The sequence below is a fragment of the Galeopterus variegatus genome, unplaced genomic scaffold (assembly GCF_000696425.1).
Source record: "Galeopterus variegatus unplaced genomic scaffold, G_variegatus-3.0.2 Scaffold888, whole genome shotgun sequence".
NCBI lineage: Eukaryota > Metazoa > Chordata > Mammalia > Dermoptera > Cynocephalidae > Galeopterus > Galeopterus variegatus.
Window position 1 is genome coordinate 114819 of NW_007726999.1, and position 22671 is coordinate 137489.

The following is a 22671-nucleotide window of genomic DNA, read 5'->3' on the forward strand; positions in this document are numbered from 1 at the left end:
CGGTCTGTATGTGGGATCCGAACCCTCGGCGGGAGCGCCGCTGTGCTCCCAAGCGGCACACTGTAGCAGTGCGCCACCGGGCTGGCCCGGCCTAACCATTTAAAAATAAATTATAATAGATTATAGATTACACACAATTTACTAAAATAAAATTTATAAAGCATATATAATTAACTATCTACTCCAATCAAGAAGCATGGCATGACTGGAAACAAGATGGGGCATCCAACATAGAGCAAGCAGGAACGTAAACCTGGAGTCCATTTTGAAAAATAATCTGACAACACATACCCCAGGCATACTGAAAACAATCCAATCAGTATTTTATCAGTGACTTGCACTAAGCCTGTAACTGTAAACTTCTGTATGAATAAAAGTGATTAAACTATCTTTGGACTGCTTACAGATTACTGCTAAAATTTTATTCTTAAAGTCCAGACCACACTCACTCATTTCCACACACATACTGATTTATAATAGTAGTAGTAGGAGTAGCAGTAATGATGATAATAATATACATCTATTGAATGCTTACTTTATGCCAGGCACTATTCTAAATGTCATTCATGTAACAATTCATTTAACCCTCACAATAATCCTAGTACCCTAGGACAGTAGTATTATTATCTACATTTTATAGATAAAGAAGATAAGTAACTTGCCCAAGGTCACACAGCTAGCAAGTAGCAGAGCTGGGATTTGAACTGAAACAGACTGGTTCCAGAGCACATGCTCTACCTTAATCATTACTCTATACTGCCTCTCTATGTGGTAATTACTAAAAAAAGAATGGGCACTTACACAAACAATAGTACTCCTTTATCTGTGGTTTTGCTTTCCACATTTTCAGTTACCTGTGGTCAACTGCAGTCTGAAAATATTAAATGGAAAATCCCAGAAATAAACAGTTCACGTTTCAAGTCGCATGCTGTTCTGAGTAGTGTGATGAAATCTCAGGCCTTCCAGCTCTGTCCCACCCATGCCATATTTGTTACCCACCCATTGGTCATTTAGTAGACATCATAGTTCCGTCAGATCGACTGCAATGATATCACAGTGCTTGCATTCAAGCCACTCTTATTTAACTTAATAATGACCCCAGAAGCACAAGAGTAATGATGCTGGCAATTTGCATATGCCAAAGAAAAGCCATAAAGTGCTTCCTTTAAGTGAAAAGGTGATCTTGTCATTCCTCGGCTAGGGGTCGGTACTATCTGCGGTTTCAGCCATCCACTGGAGGTCTTGGAATGTATGCCCCCTGGATAAGGGGGGCAGGTGTCTACTGTAGTGGACTAAACATGTTCCTAGGAATTTGATGGTTCTGCCAGTAGCTGTGAGATCTTGAGGCAGGTTATTCATCTGAAACCTGAGGAAATTTTTACTATCTGCCAGGCATACTTTTAAAATTAACAATGTAAAGGGCCAAAAATGGGGCCTCACACATACTGGTTCCAATACATAAATTTCTAAACATTCCTTTCCCTTTCTAATATTGGCAAAATGGTTAAGGTGAGGTAGGAAAGGGAAATGGGGAAACTTAATTTTAACAATGACTTTCATGAGGTTTCCCAGGAAATTAAGACAGTAATGCAGAAATGCAACATGATGTGCTTTTGTTGTGTTTTTTACATTAACAGGATTGTATTTTGGACCAAAACCCTCATATTGCTAAGACTGAAATACAGACACAAGGCATAGACCATGACGAGAATGGTCAACCTGGAAGGAAGTCAGAGCTAGGAACCAAAGTGACCTGAGGGAATAAAATGCAACATAAGTTTCTCTATGTTCAGCTTTTCTTATGTGTAATTTTGCTATGCTGTGTCTTTCTCTGTATGGAATAAATGTGCACAAATATTATTTTCATGAAGTCTGAACAGCTTTTGCTAACTTTCTATGTCACTGTACAGCATAAGTAACTATAAGGTACCCAAAGAGGTTCTTATGATGGTCAGCCACAAGGAAAAAGAGAATAAATTATAAAAGGCAGATAGAGGGGCTAAAAAAACATAGCAATTTAGGGACATTTACTAGAAGAATGAACATCCTTAGAAATGAACAATGCAACAGAGTAAAAGAACAATTATTACAGTAATATTGAAATTATGTCATCACCAATACAAGGTTAAATAATGCTCAGTATATTCTATTCAAGAACTCAGGAAATATAAAATTCACTTAGAAGTAATTTCTATCCAAACCATACAAAAGAAAAGTTTAATAGTTAAATCTTTTTCAAACAAAAGGACTTGTTCCCTAAGATTCCTGATAGCTGAGGTTTTAATATCCTACAGAATTTTATGCAAACTAGTAAAATATTAGCTCCTTAAGCAAATATTTTTCAATGTCATAAAAGTCCACCACTATAATCCCTGCCACTTTTCTTCTTGATCCACTGAGCAGCATTTTCTAATATGTTCCAATATTCCAATTTAAGTAACTCTGCAATAGCCCACAGATTTTCAATTCACAAAATGATAAAATGGTCATATGATTAATTTTACCTCTTCTGCACTCAATGTACTATCATCTTTCCCTTGAATCAGGTTTATTAAAGCTTTGCAAGATTTTGAAATAATTTTTTCCTTAAGAAAGAGATGCTGCTGTAATTCCCGAACAGAGGCCAAACCAACCTGTAAAGTAGAAAGAAAAATAGTTGCCAGAGGTATAATTTCAAACGAAACTGGACATGCCATTAATTCAGGACGTACTTTCTCCAAATGTGCTTATTGATTCATTTTTCTACAGAAAAGCAGAGAATACTTCTCGGAGCAAAACTGTTTTATTTATTGATTTTAAGTCTCTAATTACCAAAAAAAAAATGTGATTTTTTTTTCTTTCAAAGAAAAATACAGCAAATAACTGCAATATAGTTAATATATCAAATTGAGAGAATGCCAATGCATCAGCATCCAATTAAGTAACTAGGAATCAAAATGAATTAAAAATTGAGGCCCACAAATACTCTCCCCACACACAAAAAATCTTTTTCTTGTTGCTGAAATAATTTCAGATTCAAAAACAAAGCATCCACATAAGCAAAGACATCATGAATAGAAAGGATCACTTTTAATTTGATACTGTTTGAAATCTTCTGTTCATATAACCTTTATAGCAAAATTTTAAAAACACAAAATGACCCCCAAATTGTCATAAGTTTATTTTTATGCTAATAAACAGTGCTACGGTCGACTCTACTGAAAAAAAAAAAAAAAACTGAAAATAATAATAATTTGGCTCTGGACTGGGCATAGAGCAATCCATTCCTTTTATTATACCAGATAATAGATTTCAGCACTAAGGATGAAACATTCATGAAATATATTTTGCTACTGAAAATTTAAAGAGTAGTGTCATTGAACCGACAGAAGTTGTTTCATTTCAGATGAGTATCTGAGGCTGTTTATTAATTGGGCTTTTAAGAAAACATGTTTTTCTAGATTTAAAAAACAAAATGCATCCCTTTTTTGAATTCCTGTCTGTTAAACTAAACTTTAAGGTAGGTAAATTCTTCTTATCAATGAATACAAGTTGTAGGGTGTAGACTAAATTATTTCCATACCTTACCTCACTGCACAAAGTATGTAAAGTGTCTAGCTAATGTTTTAAAACTTATGTTGATGTAGTTCTATGGGCTCCACATCATTCACACTCCATCACTCATTCACTCAGTAATTCATGACTTGGGGGGAGGGAGATATACTCATCAGAAGTATACGGCCACATCTGAGCTGCTAGAAGGGTAGGGAATGGAAGAAAGGACTACGTGCACAGATAGAAAATGCACCCTTGGAAATTATCAGTGTTCTCTCTTCCCTCCTCTCCTCAATATGCCCTCCCCTACTCCAGGATGAAATAGTGAATCACTAAACTAGTTAATCTATGCTGTGAAGTTTTGTTATAAAACTACAAAAATAAAGTTAGACATGGTAAGAAATTCAAACAGTATAAAAGTACACCTCACCTTCTCTTCCTAGATAATCAATCCCATTCACACAGCCAATAGATTGTTTACCTTTCCAGAACTTTTCCACGTTTGTGTTAAGGAATGCTTTCTTTCTCTTCCCCACAAATAAAAGACCTACCCCCAAATACATAAGCATATTGTATTGCATGACACTGAACCTTGCTTTTTTGTGCTTTGTTGTGATCTCTACCATACATGCAGAAGAGTGTACAATAAAAAAAAATAGTTTACAGACTAATAATGAAGTTAATGCCCATGTAACTACACCCATATCAATAAGTAGCACTCCAGGAACTGCCCGTGGGCTGTGGGCCCTCTGGAATCATAAACTTCCCTCTCTCCCCTGGAGGAAACACTACCCTGGCCTTTTAAGATAACTTCATTGTTTGTCTTCATAATTTTACCAACCTTGTATGAATTCCTAAGGAATATTTTTAGTTTTTTGTGTCATTTTGTTTCTGAACCTTTTACAAATAAAAACATTCAGTATGTGCTAGGTTTTAGAGTCACCCATGTTGTCACTAGAAGCTATAGTTTGTTCCTTTCATTGACCTACAGTATTCCATCATATGACTACCACAATTTACTTCTCCATTCTTCCACTGATGGGCTTTTTTGGGGTTAAGCCCAGCTGTGGAGTATTACAAATAGTGCTGCTCTGAAAACTCCTGTATATGTACATCCTCTAAGGTCCTGGTTTTCCCATATTTCCTGTCACAATTGATTGAAAAACAAATTTCATGGGAGAAAGGACAGTGAAATGGACTCTAGTTCTAACCCTGCAAGTCACTTAACCTTTCTGGCTCTCCATTTGTTTCCTCAGGTGTAAAATGGGGGGAAGGTAGACTTAATTTGTAAAAGGCCTTCCAATACTTAGAACTTTATTATCCACATTGAGAGCTACTATCAGCAAGTGGATGCTTGAAACAAAATGGACACTCAACTATCTCTTATCCCTCCACCTTCATTTGTCCCTTCCTTCCCTCTATTTTGTTTAAAACCTTTCACATTTTCCTTCTTTGTCTCTGTGCTACCTTCTGAATAGTATATATAATATATTCTGGTTCACTAATTTGCTCTGCATCTCTTCCACCTCTGAGTTAACTACAAAAGTAATCTGTTTTTTATTTCAATGTGTTTTTAATTGACAGAAATGATTTTTGGTTATTTTCTGTGAATAGTTACTCATGATGTCTTGTTTCTTTATGTGCTTAGTTATTGTGTGGGCAGCTCATTTTCTTTGAAAAATTACTTGTGGGATTTATATGAGGCCTAGGATAAATGTGTATTTCCAGAGATGATTTTATGTTCATTTCTGCACCTGGGGCATCACTGCTTTATTTCAATTACCCATGCTTCCAGGGCAAAAGTAGCATCAGTGTTCTGCTTACCTCTCTGGGTTCCTGCCTTGAAAGTTTGGCTTGATAACTTATTCTTACATTGTCAGCTTTTAAAAAGATTTTTAAAAAATATTTCATCTATCATTTTGGTTGTTTTTAATCAGGAAAGTTGGTCCTGCTTCATTAATTAAACCTTCATAAAGTCATGCTTTCATAAATTAAACTATTTTGGTATCTTTCTAAATTAGTATAAAGATATACCTTATTCTTTTTGACAGCTGCATAGTATTCCATAATTCAGGTATATCATAATTTATTTACGATGTTCCTAATGATGGATATTTAGATTTTGACCAGTATTATTGTTTATAAACACTACACAAACATTCTTGTAAAATCACCTTCATGCCTAGAATGGATTATTAGAAGTGAAACTGTGGGAGTAAAAAACACATGTGAAATTCATATTTAAGTCGCTATAACAAGTTTCCCTCTGAGAAAGTTGAGACACTTTAGATTCCCAATAATAATGTATAAGAATGAACATTTATATTAAGGATATTAATCCTTTTTCATGTGTTACAATTTTTTTCCACAATTATTATTTTTCTACTGTTCACATTCATATCTAATATGTATTTAATAAGCATTTATTCATTTGAATAAATGAATTCACTTTAATAACTGAAATAGTTGCAAAATAATTTTTAAAGGGCCTGCAAAGTATAAATATATATTATCGGGTCTTTCCAGAAAAAGTTTTTCAACCGCAGGGACAGAGGAAAAAGTTAAATGACACCACAAGGAAACAGTCAGACAAATCCAAAAGGAGGGGCAACTAGCCTGGCCCCCTCATTACTGTCATTTAAAACATGGGGAGAGGGGGCATTGTTCTAGATTAAAAGACCAAGTAGAGATATTATAATCAAATGCAAGAGCAAACTTTGATTAGATTCTGAAAACAGCAGCCATAAAAAATATTTTTGTGACAACTGAATACATTTGAATATGGACTAGATAGTAAACAAAATTAAGAAATCATTATTAATTTTCTAATTGTAATAATGGCGTTGTGGTTACACAGGAGAATGTATTTTTAGAAGATTCCTGTTGAAATACATAGGAGTGAAGTATTATAACTTTCAAAAGGCTCTGCAAAAATGTACACACACACACACACACACACAAACACAAACAGATAAGACAAATATGATTTTAAAAAGTAACAATAGTTGAATCTTCATGGAGACCTCAGAGATAATCCCCGTATTCTTGGAACTTTTTTCTATATATTTGAAAATTTTTATAAACAAAAAAGTCAGGTTACAAAAGGATACACATCTTATAATCGCATTTCCATATAAATTTGCATATGTTCATAAAAAAATTTGCAAGAATATACATGCCAAAATGTTATAACTGGTTATTTCTCAGTTGTGAAATCACAGGTAATCATTAGTTTCTTTTTAATATTTCTTTGCATAGTCTCAGTATTTTACAGGAACTGTGAATTACTTTGGTACATTTAGAAAAAAATCGAAAACTCTTTTTAGGGAGCTTTTTAGGGAAAACTTAGAGGTAAACTGTTCATGTTTGGAACATGTTATGATTTATCATATTCACCACCCTTATAAAAAAGATACTGTGGTATAGTGATGCTATAGAAAGAATGTGTTCAGAAGTGAGCCTCTTATATTTTCTCTCATGAGGCTTATTAAATCTATATAATCTTACTACAAAAGAGTATCCTTTTTAGATGATACATTTATAAGTAATGCCATAATAGTTTTTATAGAGGTGCCGAAAAGGTAAAGATCCTTTGAAATACCATTTTTTTTCCCCAAGCACTGAGTTGCTTATACTTTAAGGGCCTTTCTTTCAATGTTCTTTACTTCATTTAGAATAGCACTAATCAAAAAGCAAAAGCAAAAAACACAGACACTAACTTTCAATCTTCTTTCCAGAGGTGAAACCACCAAGTAATACTGCTGTCTGTCTTCAAATAAATCATCTTCGTTGCAATCCAACAGTTCACTCTAATAAATACAAAAAAAAAAACAAAAAAAAAAAAAAAAAAAAACCAAATAATACTAAAGCTGAAATTTGGAAATAAATTGAAAATTCATAAGATTAACAAAATACAATTAAAATTTATCCAGTCTAAGAGCCCCATGTTATACACAATAAAAGACAAATTATATATTTTCCCATTATCTTCTTATAACTACAAAAAAATTATTATAATTACTACTATTACCACCTAACATTTGTATACTGCTTTCCAAATATCAGCTTATTAGCATTTTATAAAATCCTAAAATCCCATAACTAAAGAAAATAAGAATTATCCTCATTTTACAAATGAAAAAAAACTGAGGCTTGGAGATATTTTGTACAGATCTGAAACTTCAGGGGTATAATTTCCCTTATGCCCAAAATCTCAAGCTATTTTGAGCTGTTACTTTTTTTAACAAAGCAGTTTCACTTCATTCTATTCCTTAATTAATCCAATACTATAATGTTTATTGGTATAAAATGTGATTTGCAGAAGCAATAGTAAAATTAACTTATAGTATTACTGTCACTTGATTAACCACCAGATATACTATATTCCAAATTTATATCAAAAACACAGTCAATTTGCATGACATTAGTTGAAAGGACATTCAATGTATATATTTAAAAGATTCAATCCATGTATTTCTAAAGTTCAAAAGTTAACTTTAAGTATAAAATCACAAATATTTAAATGGTGGGTCAAAAGCTTTTAAGCACTTAACTTTTCTAAAATGGTTCTTCAAGTATATGTATAATAATAGAACTTACTGAATAGTTCATGTTGCCAAGGTCTGTTATTTTAAATGAAGTCAGGCAATCTGAGTTCAAGGAGTCCTTAAAAAGTAGCAGTACTTGTTCAGTTCCAGTTCCAATGAAGTCATCTATCAGTACTGAGCTAAGTTTTTCCCATTTAGCAGCAACCTGAAATGGAGCATTAAAGGAAGAATAAAGTAAGGAAAAGAAATCAGATGTGAAAAAAACTAATTAAAGTCCTTTTGTTTCCTTTACACATAATTTGTTATCCTCAGTCTTACAAATGAGTAATAAAAATGGTAGTGTAAAAACTAAAATAAAGATACCGGGGCTTCAAAAAACATAAGGAGTTATAACAACTTTATAGATAGCAAGGTACTTAGATTTAATATTTTATTAATGTTTGTCCAGGGAATGACACGTTCCTGATTTCTACATTAAACTTTTATATAATCTATTTATAAATTATAACACTTTTCAAGACTAAATCTTTTAGAAATTCTAACATTTATCACGAGTAAAACTCTAGTGAAGATTCTTTAGCACGGCTAATTTAAGGTTGAGCCTCATTCCCATAAACCTTAGTGGGTATGTATTTACGATCAAACCAATTACCCAAGGAATTCAGTTGCATTAGGTAACCTAGTAGACACTTTGAGAGCTCCCAAAGCAGAATAATGTATAACAGAGTCAAGGTGAACTTAATACCTTAAACAATGTTTGTAGGGGGAAGGAACATAGTGATGTCAGCGGCACAAAAGGTGAGGAACCCTAATAGTGGGACACTTAGAACTGTCCTAGCCTAATGAAATGATTTTGTCAGTTTATATCAGAACATGAGATCCCAAGTTTAAAATAGAAGACAACTTCTTAAAGGCCCATAAAGCTGAAAGGCTCCAGATTGGTCCCCTGGAAAACTAACATCAGGCGGATCAGATCTCCCTTCTCCCTGCGGCAGAAAAGCTAAAACTCCCACTCAGAATCCCACAAGTATAAATAAATCATCTAGATGATACAGGACAGTGACTTGCATTAGAGAAATTAACGCAAGAATTTAAGGAAGGCTCTTCAATCTACATAACCAAATATCAATCTTGTCCCTATGAGGCTAATTTCTAAAGCTGTGATTCTTTACTTGTGCAGGGAGGCAGCTTATTTGTAAACCCATATCCTTCCTTCCTCCCACCTTCCCATGATTATCATGGAATATAATGAACTATGGGGAGAGAGTAGTAATAAGAATGTGCTTGGGAGGCAAACGCCGCAGAGCTGTGCATGCATGCATGTACACTCAAATGTGCAATCTATAGCTCTAGAACAGTGCTATCCAATAGAAATGAAGGTGAGCCACAAATGCAAGACATACATATAATTTTTAATTTTCTAGTAGCAGTGAAAAGAAAAAGTGAAATTAGTTTTAATATATTTAACCTAGTATATCCAAAATATTATGATTTCAATTCAATATAATAAAAAAAAGATATTTTGCTCTTATTTTTCCTAAGTCTTTAAAATCTGGTGTGTATTTGCCATTTATAACACATTTTAATTCAGACTAGCCATATTTCAAATGTTGAATAACCACATATGGCTAGTGGCTACCGTATTAGACAGCACAGCTCTAGAACATATTAACCTCTATCGACAACACACCAATTTCTGTGCTTCAGGTATACTTGACAATGACCTGTTTTGAAATGCCTGCTATACAGATTCGTGCTGAAACTTGCAGAGGCAATTTCTACTCAAGACAGAAAGCCTAAGAGAAAAGTTGATCATGTATTCCTCTAGACTCAGCTGTTTCAAGTCCTATCACTGGATTAAACATTATACTTGGAGCTTTTATGAACAACTGACCTGGGAACACATTAAACTTGATTTTCATTATTTATACTTGTATTTTACCTATCTTTGTAAGCTGCCTTCATTCCTTCTTGGAATGAGGTAGTAAAAGGGTGAATAGATGGATCCATAGCCAATATAAATTAAGACTGCTTCTGTTGCTTTCTGTCTTAGGGCAAAACTGCTATCGAAGACCCATTTTTTTAAATAAGGTATTCATTTTATTATCCAAAACCTCTTACACAATACCACAAACAGTAAATTCCTCTCAGAACTCAATGTTAGAAAAAAACTTTCCCTTATAGTATGTTCCATTCAATTGTAAAACCTGCTATATTTACATTTTTTGTCTTAGCTGCTAAACTGAGTGTAATTGCTCAAATGCAATTACTTCCCTTAACCTAGGTTTCCTGACATGATTATCTCCCGTCCCCACTTTACTTCTAGATACTTAGCCTTCACTCTTATTTTTACAATAGTATATTTTACCTTAAGCTATATCCCCACCCTTTTTTTTAAAGGAGATGAATATACTTGTAAATGTAACACCAAGATAGAGGCAGGAGCTGCAAAATGCCCAGAGTGGCAAGGTTAGAGGCAATTTGGAAACATTTTCTTGTAGATATCAGGTGTGGCTCCAGAGCTTTCAAAACAGGGCATTTGAGAGCAGCTTAGAAGTACAGAATCCCTGAAGAGGTAGCTTACAGGGGGTAAAAAATCAGTAGGGATTTAGGTAAGTAATTTGTAGAAAGGATAGTGGTCCATTGTAGAGAGAAAACCCTAGATCACACTTCAAGTCAAGGAGGCAGCAGTTACAAACCCTCCTATAGGGACTGATGCAGTCTCCTGCTTTGAGTAACATGTTAATGGCAGAGCTTTACAGTGTCCAAATGGGACACACTTCAAGGAAGTGAGGACTATATTCCATTGAATTAATGAAGTGCGAGGGAAATGTTTTTCCTTATCCAAGTGAATAGAGGACCTTGGATAGGTGCAGGTAACTGATGACAGCCCTGGCCCTTGTCTAACATAAAAATAGCTACTGCTTACTGAGCTCCTCCTATACACCAAGCACTGTGCAAGGCACTTTACAATATCATTTGATTTAATCCTCCCCTCTCAGAGGCCAGATGGTCCCTGTCTAGCTACTGCTAAGCTAAGGCTAAGTAGGGCCTGGAATCCTCACAGTGCCAATTGTCTAGCTCTTAATCCTGTTCGTGACGCCAATTGTAAAGCTAGGTGACCATGCTAGTTGTCAGGCTCTTTTACCTGCTGGTAATCCTGCACCGACTGGGCCAATGGTTGTGCTAGGGCTGAGTCTGGAGCTCCCAGACCCCTCAAGCCCATTCACAGACTGGGTCACAAACCCTTCACATGCCAGGCTGGGTCACCAGACCCCGCTACACCAGGCTGGGTCACCAGACCCCTTCACGCAGGTCTATAAGCTAGGTAACTGGCCACACGGTCCTTGGAAGCTGCAGGTCTGGAAAAAAACATGGCCGCGCAGGGCAGACGCCTGAAGCAGTATAACACCAGCCAAAGCAGTGCTGCCATGCAGGTGCACTTACTCCACCCACACACACAATGTTTACCAAACGACCCTGAACTGGCTCGAGGCAAGGGGAGCCTGACCAAATTGTTCCATTTTCCCAACAGTCCCATTTTAATAAAGGAGGAAAATGAGTTCACAAGAATTAAACACATTCCTTAAGGCAACAGTAGTAAACTGCTCAGTTGGGATTCAAACCCAGGTTAAGTGTGTTCTTTCCATTACGCTGACCCCAATAAGGATTATAGGGTATATCAGATGTTTTTTTGTCCCTCTACCATTTCTCCAAAGGCAAATAGACTAGAAAAAGACAAAATGTTACTTTTCAAATACCTCCCAAATAAATGTACAACATGCTTTTTAAAGACTGCTTTCAAAGTAAAACAGGATAGCTCTCAAATTATTTTTCTTTTGAGAATTTAAGTCCTCTACATATTATAGAGGTTGAATATGTATTACAGAAATTAAACATAATCCCTATTAACATAAAGGTAATTTATAAGGCAAAGCCTGATAAAACACAATTCCAACCTGACATTTCCACACACAAACACACAATGTAACAATTCACATACAAAAAAAGTATATCAATATTCCATACCAAGGTGATAATATAATGATAAAAATTTTAGTTGAGCTTCCAATTAAATGGACAGGAGTACACAAAATAAAGCAGTAAAACTTAAAAAGTTATATAATGTACTATAAAATACTTTTGGAAGAGACATTTCTGACTAGTAATGATGATTTGTCTTGATTTATGAACACTTCGAATCACAAAACTGAATGAGTTGATATACATCTTAAGCCGAGAGGATGTAATGTTACCAAAAAAATCAGGGTCAGAAAAATATTATTGGTGGAAACACCCCGTTACATACCTCCAATTTCCTATTCATTTTCTGTGCCTTTTTACCTGTTATTGAACACTCAATACCAGTGAGTATTTTAAGGCAATTTCCAAACTTTACATTAAAAGAGAAGACTATAATACGTGAATATTTGCTCAAAGGTCAGCTCTGAGTTTCAAAACTCAGCTGACCCTTGAAAAACATGAGTCTGAATTGCATGGATCCACTTATACATGGATTTTTTCTATAAATATATGTACAGTACATACAGTATTGTAAATGTATTTTCTCCTTATGATTTTCTTAACATTTTCTTTTCTGTAGCTTAATTGTAAAAATACAGCATAGAATATATACAACATACAAAATATGTGTTAATGAACTGTTTGTTACCGGTAAGGCTTCTGGTCAACAGCAGTCTATTAGTAAAGTTTTGGGGGAGTCAAAAGTTATGCAGATTTCCCACTAAGGGGGAGGGCCATGCCCCTAACCCCGGTGTTGTTCAAGGGTCCACTGTATAACATAATAAAAATCTCTAAGCAACAGGTTTTAGAAAAAGTAATACCACTTGTCTCTGAAGAACAATTATTTGTCTCTAAAGGGATAATAATACATTTCAAGGAATTTATGTTTCATTTTCAGAAATAGAGGGAGACAAAAATTTAAATAGATAATTACCAACTTTTAAAAAGTTGAACTGATTTGAATTTTCTAGTAAGGGTTATGAAGTCAAATCACTAATAATATTACTATAAGTGAAAATATATATTATAACATTAATAAAAATTAGAAATAGTTATAAGACAAACATATAATTATAGTTATATATTGATTTATATATTTCCAAACAACTCAAAGTCTTTATGACTCAAAATGGCAAGGCAAAAAAAAACTACTGTCAGGTAGTACTCAGGTAACCTTAAGAAAAAAGAATGATGTAATATATATATGATTTTAAGTGTAGCACTGAAAACTGACTTAGATAATAAGACTCCATGATCAACTCTATAAAGCACAGAAATGCTTAAAAAGTCTAAGACCACCAACTAAATTATCATGAGAATAAATAGTGTACCTGAAAGCTCTTTTTCCAAACAGCACAAACATCATTGGACCTAAAGGATATGATGAAAAAGAGGTTTCCTCCACCTGAATCCATAAGTTGAACTGCACAAGGATCTTCAAATGGAAGCTGGCACACTCTTTGAGGAGTCCCATTTTGGAATGAAATCAGCTGATTCTTTTGAGTAAGGACAATCAGAGACATCCTTAACTGGTTGTTGACAATCTTAGTTGCACAGACATGCACACAAGTTACCAGACTGCTATAAACAGGAGGGATGATGTACGTATCACTTAATACTTCTTGACATTCAAGAGAGTATACACAAAATTTGGTATTCTGAATTGCATAATCTGATTTTGAATACTTTTGGGTGCATCCTTTCTCAGATAGATAATATCCCCTTAGTCCCAATAAAACCATACCTAGATTTTCAATCTCCCCTACCCAATGAACAGAAGAAAAGTCATATAACACACTAATAACTTTGCCAGTTTCAGAAGAGATACAGAAGAATGTTTTGAAATGTCGCCACATAAGTGAAGGGCCATTAAGGACCCTTACGCTGTCCTTCAACTCATGGCCTAGTTTAAAACTCAAACGCTTTTCAAATTTATTGGTACTGTGAAGAAACAGTAGAATATATTTGAAAACGTTAATCTTTTTATTGCTTTGTATCATAATGCAAGGGAGGTTAATTCCGGTTCTGAAATCTGACACACAGTTGCAACACATAATTTTTAAGTTTTCTTCCTTTATGTGGAAGAATCCAGTGGACTTCTGAACAAATGCTCTTGTTCCTCTGTCAAATACCATTCTTCTGACATGTAATATGGGTGTTTTCGCAGACCCTTTATCTGCAAAATTTTCTTTAGACAACTGAAAAACAAGGACTTCCCCATTGTAACACAAGAGCCTTTCTTGTTCGTTAGATGACATTGCTTGTTTGCTAGTCATTCCACTGTATCAAGTCTTTGTGTTGATCCAGTTTTCAAATGCAAATTGTTTCCAGTTGATGCTTTAAACCTAAAAAAGAAATGAGAAAAACTGCCATGAAGTAGGCAGAATTGAAAAGAGAACATGTTTCTCTGTTAAGAGAACTATCACATAGGTAAGTATAAATTTTATTAAGTAAACATTTTTAAGCTTTTCATACTATTTTGACAATGTCACACTTACTGGAAAAAAACATATCCCAAATACTATTTCCGTATATGCCTTAAAAAACATAGCTTGCTAAGAATGAAAACAACTACATCAAAAAAGATAAATGAATGTGTTAACAGGATGTATTTAAGAGTTAGATGCTCTATTAAAAGTGAATTCAGATATTCTTTCTGGCTCTGGGAATTCCTTGAGGGTTCTAGTTTCTCTGTTTCAAAGCCACCAACTGTAATCTGGTTTCCAACTCTCTGCCTTAGCCATTTTAAAATGACAATTCAGTTAGTCAATGGTTTATTGTCTTAGAGCTCAGTCTCTCCCCAAATATGGTGATTCTTGAATTAGACTGCTCTCGCTGCCCAGGCAATTGGTCTCCTACTTCCCAGAGACAGAAGGTCGTACAGGCTCCATAACAAAAATGAAACCCCAGAAATAAAAATAGGAGATGGTATAACAAGGCTTAAAAAAAAAACCTCCATAGGAGTAATAGAAATAAATCTTACTTTACAAAAACAATGCATTTTTATGACCGAAGAAACTCACTATTCTTATTCAAAGTAGGAAAAAATTGAGGATTAATATAACTTATTATAATGAACAGAAGAATTAAATAATAGCTATCAATCATTCATGCTTATGTCAGGTACAATACATGTGTTATTTCATTTAATGCTCACAACTAGTCTCTTAAAATAAGTATTCTTATCCCATCTTTTAAATGAGAAAACCTTATTTTAATGAAGGTAAGAAAATTTTTCAAGATTACAACATTAAGCTGCAATTACAATACTAATTAACAATGGCAACAGATTTGCAAGAGGGCCCTCTGACTCCTGAGTCTAACTTTTAACCTTATTGTCCCTTACTGTGAACAAACCGGTTTTAAGAAAGGCAACTTGAAGTGCCAGCCCATGGCTCACTTGGGAGAGTGTGGTGCTGATAACACCAAGGCCACGAGTTTGGATACCTATATAGGGATGGCCGGTTAGCTCACTTGGGAGAGCGTGGTGCTGACAACACCAAGTCAAGGGTTTAGATCCCCTTACCGGTCATCTTTTTTTTAAAAAAAAAAAGAAAGGCAACTTGAGAGAATTAGTAAAATAGAATAAAGAACAACAGAACATCCTCTAAATTGAACACACACATAAAAAAAGATGTTGATCTCTCTTTATTCAATAGATATATACACTAAGTCATTCCCTCAACAGTGTTTAGCACTACTGACTGCTTACTATATGCTAAGCAGAAATGCACATGCTTAGAGAACCCACGTGAACACTGGGTCTGCCTTTTACTAGTTGTGTGACTTTGGGCAAGTTACTTACACACTTTGTGCCTCATATCCACATCTATATAATGGGGTGTAATAACAGTACCTACCTCACAAGGTACTGGAATTAAATATAAAGCACTTGAAATAGAGCCTGTCACACGGGAAATAATGTTAGCTGCTATCATTTTCATAACGGCCAGCTCCAGCTCATACAGTATCTAACCTTAGAAATATCAAAAGAATAGTTACAGACTTAACGACTGGTGAATGCTGAAAGGTCCCCCTTCACTAGGAATAACTCTCATACTCTTTTCTCCTACTTGTGGATCATTTTGTACACCAGGAAATTCAACTGTTTCAGAAATAACTGAACACTAGTTCATTTACAAGCAATATTGTTTTACTCTGAATGAGAAGCAAAGTCCAAAAGCTTAAGTTTTGTTCTCCAATTATAAAAATTGACCAATAGTCCAATTAGAAAAAAAAGTATCACTGTGAACCATATATGCAAATTTGACTTAAAGTAGCCTGCATTTTATAGCAATGACTTTGATTTACAGAGGCAATTCTACTTAAAAGCAGATTAGATTAGTCTTATTGTTTCATTTCCAAATACATCACTTATTCACAAATTCTCTGATATTCTTTCCATCAAGAAGTGGTACTTAATTCCTCTCTCTTTGAAAGAGGGCTGGGCATCCTAACTCGCTTCTAGCCAACAAAATAGGGCAGAAGTAACAATGTGTGACTTCCAAGACTGGGTCATAAAGAGCACTGTGGCTTCCTTTTTTACCTCTTTCTTGGATCACTTGCACTGGGGGAAGCCACCTGCCATACCATTAAGACACTCAGGCAGCCCCATGGAGATGTGCACACAGCAAGGAACTATGGCTTCCTACCAACAACCAGCAAAGGACTTAGGCCTTCTGCCAACAGCCATGTGAATCAAATCCTACAGCTACAGTCAAGCCATTAGATGACTGCAGCCCTAGGGAGAGACGCTGAGCCAGAACCACCCAGCTAAGCTGCTCCCAAATTCCTGACCCTCAGAAATTATGAGATAATAAATGTGTGTTGTTTTAAGCTGGTAAATTTTAAAGTAATTTGTTATTCAGCAATAGATAACTAATAGTTTATTCTATGGCATTTGTTTTTAAAATTAAATTGATGTTATTGTTTTTGAGAATTTCATGAAACTCATTACCTGAAGTAACTGGTAATATATTGTCACAGTGCAAAATCAGGAGTAGAAGTCACTGGCTTACTGGTTTGCTGTTAGGCAATTAATGCAAAGATCTTGGACAGTAGGTATCACAAAGTAGTTTCAGCTTCATCAGTAAAGAAAATAGATAGATAAATCAAAGGCGTGGCTTTTACTTATGAAACTATCATTTACTTTAAAGAAAATAAACATATAAGTTATATTACATTAAAATGTATGAATAATAATGTAATTCAAATTTCCCAAAGACATGTCAGGTTCCTTAGAAGATTTCTCAAAAAGAAAAGCATTAAAATTATATACTCTGAGATAAAGATCTAAGAACTCATTGTCGGGCCGGCCCAGTGGCGCACTCGGTAGAGTGCGGCACTTGGGAGCGCGTTGGCGCTCCCACCGAGGGTTCGGATCCCATATAGAGACCGGTCCGCTCACTGGTTGAGCGCGGTGCAGATGCAACACCAAGGGTTGCGATCCCGTTGCCGGTCCCGGTACGGGCGCAACACCGAGGGTTGCGATCCCATTACCGGTCATGAAAAAAGACAAAAAAAGGGAAAAAAAAAAAAAAAAAGAACTCATTGTCTTTTACAACCTACTCAGTTTTTCAGATTTCTTAACATTAAAAACAACCAAAAATAATCTCTGTGAGGATTTTACTATTTTATTTTAATACTAAATGTCACAACTAATGTTTAATCAGCACAATGCTCTCGGTCACCTACCAACAGAAGAAAACAGGTAACTCAAATAAGTTAAGTTTTATCTCCTGTTGCAGCTATTGGGGGTGTGGGATTTAGAAGCAGATTATTTATAAAGTAATACATAATTATTTGGAGCTTTTCCTGTTCTGTATTACTATACATCAAAGTTGACTATCTATTTTACATATAGAATTAAAAGATATGTGTGTATACTAGAAAAAACTATTTTTTATATATATGCTAATGTAATTATAATATCCACTCTTCTCTATTGACCTTTGCCCCCTGAAATAAACATGGTATCCCCCCCCATTTTTTTGATACTCTCTTTAAATGTTAATAAATTCATTTTAGCACTATACATTTCAGAATTCTATAAATAAACTATCCGTGTAGTTCAGGAAGGTCCTAGAAGAACACTATAATATCTGCACATGAAATCCAAAAAAGTCTGTTAAGAAACCCTATCAATTGCGACTAAGAGAAAATATCTTTGGAAAAATGGTAGAATTAAGATGCCCAAATAAAAAATTGCACTTAATAATACTGATCATAATCCTATAAACATAATACTAATAGATGTCCTTTTTCCAACATATATGACATTGTTAACCTAAGTAAATTAACTCGGCTACAAAATAGGTCTACTGTTAAAACGTTTTTCTCCCTACATAAGTAGAAGTTATTTGTTGGGGCCTACCAAGAATTGATATTCTCTTTCCCAGCATATTTAATATACTGGAAATATCAGTGAATGTGGGGGAATGGTGATTCACTAAGTTAGAGCATCAGGGAAGATTAAATTAAAGGTTTTCTAAGTCATAGTAAGGACTGCTAACTTACTCCTATAAGCAATGATAAATCACTGAAAGATTTCAAAATCAGAAACCACAGGATTGTACTTCTTAATTGTAAAGATCCTTGGAACCATGTTGAAGATGAGTGAGGTGCGATTGAAAACTGAGCTAATAATTAGGAGATAATTATGAGTACTATTAATAAAAGGGAGAGATGACTTTGGAAGGTAATTTGGCAGTAAAGTGAAATGCATTTATCCAGCAATTTCATTTCTAGATATGAACCCAGAGAAATAAATATAAGCCCAGAGAAATAAGCACAAGGACACTGCTCTAGAATGTTCACTGTGCTGTTATCTGCAATTTTTTAAAAAAGTAAAAATTTCAATGGCCTCAAATAGGGTAATGAATAAATGTAGATGGAATGTCATACAATAGTTAAAAGGAATGAATTAGATCTATGTACGAGTATATCATGGCTAGACTTCAAAAATAAAATGAATGAGAAAATTAAGTTGCAAACAAATGTATACTGCAGTATATTATTTATATAAATTAAAACACATAAAAACAGCATTACCTATTTTCTATTTACCTACAATGACTACATCCCTGAGTGTTGTCTCAGGGGATAGTGCCAAGTACTGTTCTAAAAACTTCGGATTTACTCATTTATTCTTCACAACATTTTTATGCCACAGGCACTATTTCTATCCCATTTTACAGATGGAGAAACTGAGTCGCCAAGTTTCAGGATCTCAAAAGCCTAAAGATGAAAAATGACAGAGCCATGATTCCAACCCAGGCAGTCTGGTCAAAACAAAAACAAAACAAAAACAAAAACTGGAACAATTTCATGCCAAGTTCTGAATGACCGTTGATTCTGCACAAAGGGGTGGATATCAGGGTACGGGAATGCAGCCAGAGGGAGACTTTAATTATATCTGAAATATTTCTTAAGGATGTATGCAAAAAGTTTTTAAACCGTGCGGTTTTGGGTTTTTTAGGTTTTTTTTGGGGGGGTTGCCCAAAAATGTAAACATACAAAAGTCTGGGGCGAAAGATGCTAAAGTGCCATGTTATTACGGCTGACTACGGATGATGGAAATATGGAGGGCTTTCTTACAACTTCTTTGTAGTTCTCAGTAACTTTCAACTTTTAAAAAAGGCACTATTGTATGCGCAATGATTTCCTCTCAATTATTATTTTTTAACCGACAAACATAAAATTTGTTTTAGTGCCTTATAAATGTAAATCTTTCTCAACCTCGGCATTACTGACATTTTGCGCTGGATAACCTCGGGGTGTCCTGCGCACTGAAGGATGTTTGGCAACGTTCCTGGGCTCTACCCACTAGAAGCCTTTGCACCCCCCCATCCCGAGCTATGACAACCAAAAATGTCTCCAGACAATGCCAAAGGTTACCTGGGTGGCAGAACCACCCCTCCGTTGATCACTAAATCAATAAACTGAAAGACGCTTTTCATCTTTACCTTTATACAGCTGTTTCAGCTTAAAGATTTCAAAGGTATTTTCCATGTTAATCTCACACTCCAAGTGGGAAGGATGTCAAAGGAATGAAGGAAGTTTTAAGCGAAAAAATCTCCGAATATAGCAAGAACTAAAAATCCGGTTATCATTCCACAGAACGACAGAGCCAGCCCGGGACGCCCAATTCCTTCCCCCGCTCCTGCACTGCGGGAACAAGGGGAGCAAATCCAACCCCGCCGCCCCCTCCGCGAAGGCCCAGGATGGGAAGACGCGCCGGCCCTACCCTACCTCAGCGCAGCGGCCGCGTTCCCGACGCCCCACGCGGCCGCACCGCCCACGGCTCGAAACCTCCCGCCAGCGCGCTGCACCCTGGGAGGCGCAGGCGGGAGACTGCGTCGAACGCAGAGGAGGCAGAGCCTAGCGAGCTGCCGGGAGACGGTTGCCAAGGGAGGCTGAGGAGGCGGGGCCCCCGGGGAGTGTTGCAAAAGCGAACCGCCTACCCAGCTCTCTAAGGCGGAGATCAGCGTGGGAAGGGCCCGCGAACTCGCTGCTGGCGGAGGCGGGACCGCAGTGCTGGAGACCACGGAAGGCGGAGCCCGAACGGGAAGCGAATGGGACGCTGGCTGAGGGCCTGGTCCCGCCTTCAGACCCAGGAGGCCCCGCCTTCAGACCCAGGAGGCCGCATCGGATTGGGCAGTGCGGCGGCGCTTCCGTCCGCCTTCCGGTGTCACGCGACCTCCTCCCCCTCCCGCCCTTCTCTGTCTACCTCTGGGCCGGGCTGGCGGGTGATGAGATACTCGGGCGGCGGCGGTGGAAGGGGCGACGGGGACAGCAACTGTAGTCACATCCACGACCGCGATCATGGCCGAGGTGAGAAGCCGACTGCACAGCTGCTGGCTCCCTGGACCCGGAAGCCGGCTCTGAGGCTGGGGGCCATGCGCTGGGGTGCAGGTGGGCTGGGTTGAGGGTAAGCGGGGTGGTGCGAGTAGTATCTAAGTTCCGGTCGTGTCTCCCATCCAGAATCACACCCAGAATAAAGCCAAGCTCATCTCTGAGACCCGACGGAGGTTCGAAGCTGAGTATGTGGCAGGTGGGTACTGCGTTCACGGGGTTGAGGCAGCTGTGCAGTGGAGCATCCCTAACTTTACTGGGGTGTTTGTGGGTGTTTCTGTGGGAGGCGTTAGGGACCATTTCGACCCTCACAGGAATGATACTCTGCACATTTCAAAGGCTTTTCTTTTTATAACGTTCTGTGTACTCTGCTCCAAGTTGGCGGATGGTATGTCTGATGCTTCCTTTAAAGGGTTAATGTAAGTTGGAAATTGGTGAGTTCCTATTATCTCGAATTTATGGAACTTGCAGGACACTTGTTAGGCCTACGACACATATGACGCTGCCCAGTCCACGGTTTCTCTGCTGGCCTTTCACTAGCAACACTCGAGAACCTGGAAACTGCAGTAATACTACTGATGTGTACTTAATTTAGTATGCAAATTCCTTGGATAGTTTTGCCTGATTCCACTTCATACAACCCAGCATGCTACCCACAGAGTAGGACCCTCCAGTGCTGTAACAAGTTTTTTTCATCTCACACTGTATCTAGCAAAGTTCTTTTGAGTCCAGAATGGACTTATTGATTGAACATTCTGTGTCCAAATGTTACAGATACTTAAGTTGTCAGGTACTTAGCTGATGATTTAACACTTGTACAGTAATTTTTATAAAACATGCAGGATAATTCATTATAAATACGGAATTAAAAAAGGGTCTATATGTTACCTACTTTAAGATTGTAATCCTGACGCTGCCACTAAATAGCTTACTTGTATATACTGAGTCTTTGTTTCCATATTTGTGAAATGCAGATAATAAGGTTAGGAGGATTAAGTGAAAAAGTATATATCAAACCGTCTAATATGGGCCTAACATACGGTAGGCTGTCAATGAATATTTTGCCTCAGTAGTCATTTTGGTTACTCTGAAAGGAGTTAAGCTTCCACATCTTGACATTAGTGCTCAGTACAGGTTCCCTGGAAATTTAAACTGTCCTAGATTATACATCAGTTGATGACCTAGAACAAATACAGAAATCTGTTCCAAATAATTTGGTCATTGAATCTTTTCATCTCTCCTTGCCAATTTTCTTCACACCCCAAAGTTTGCACCAGAGAGTTGCAAAAGCACTTAGTTCACTTTTAGCCCAGAGATCTCATTTCTAATAACATAGCTGGTTTCAGTAAGGAGATAATTCTAAAATTGCTTTCTATAGAAATGTAATTCTTATAGCTACATGGTTGATAATATTTTAAGAAGTAATTCAGAACTAGACCATATAATGAGCTAGTGACTATCCAGTAGTCATTTAAGTAGCCTAAGGGAGGAAGCAGAATATAGGCAGAAATTTAGCAGTAGACAAGATCTTAAAGGTCATCTTGATTCAACTTTCTCATTTTAAAATGAAGAAAGTGAGGTTTAGAGAGATTAAGTGATTTTGTCAATGTCCCTGGTGTTAGTCGTTAGGCTGGGGCTAATGCTCAGGTCTTCTGAATTTCATTATAGTAATCTTTCAGCAACACCATGATATCAAATTAGATCACATCACTCC

General features: G+C 36.5%; 2 protein-coding genes across 2 annotated transcripts in view; one reads left to right on the forward strand and one right to left on the reverse strand.

Annotated features, from left to right (window-relative positions):
- Positions 1–17242, reverse strand: part of FANCB (Fanconi anemia, complementation group B) — a 23851-nt gene extending 6609 nt beyond the window's left edge. The window contains exons 1-5 of the mRNA XM_008573186.1: positions 17123–17242; positions 13436–14449; positions 8134–8286; positions 7254–7343; positions 2505–2633 (exon numbers count right to left, since the gene is read on the reverse strand). Coding sequence (XP_008571408.1) covers positions 2505–2633; positions 7254–7343; positions 8134–8286; positions 13436–14380 — 1317 coding nt within the window. The 5' untranslated portion in view covers positions 14381–14449; positions 17123–17242. The remainder of the gene's footprint in view (positions 1–2504; positions 2634–7253; positions 7344–8133; positions 8287–13435; positions 14450–17122) is intronic.
- Positions 17243–20800: 3558 nt separating this feature from the next.
- The window catches only part of MOSPD2 (motile sperm domain containing 2), a 61222-nt gene continuing 59351 nt past the window's right edge, over positions 20801–22671 (forward strand). Inside the window, exons 1-2 of the mRNA XM_008573187.1 lie at positions 20801–20936; positions 21087–21156. Coding sequence (XP_008571409.1) covers positions 20928–20936; positions 21087–21156 — 79 coding nt within the window. The 5' untranslated portion in view covers positions 20801–20927. The remainder of the gene's footprint in view (positions 20937–21086; positions 21157–22671) is intronic.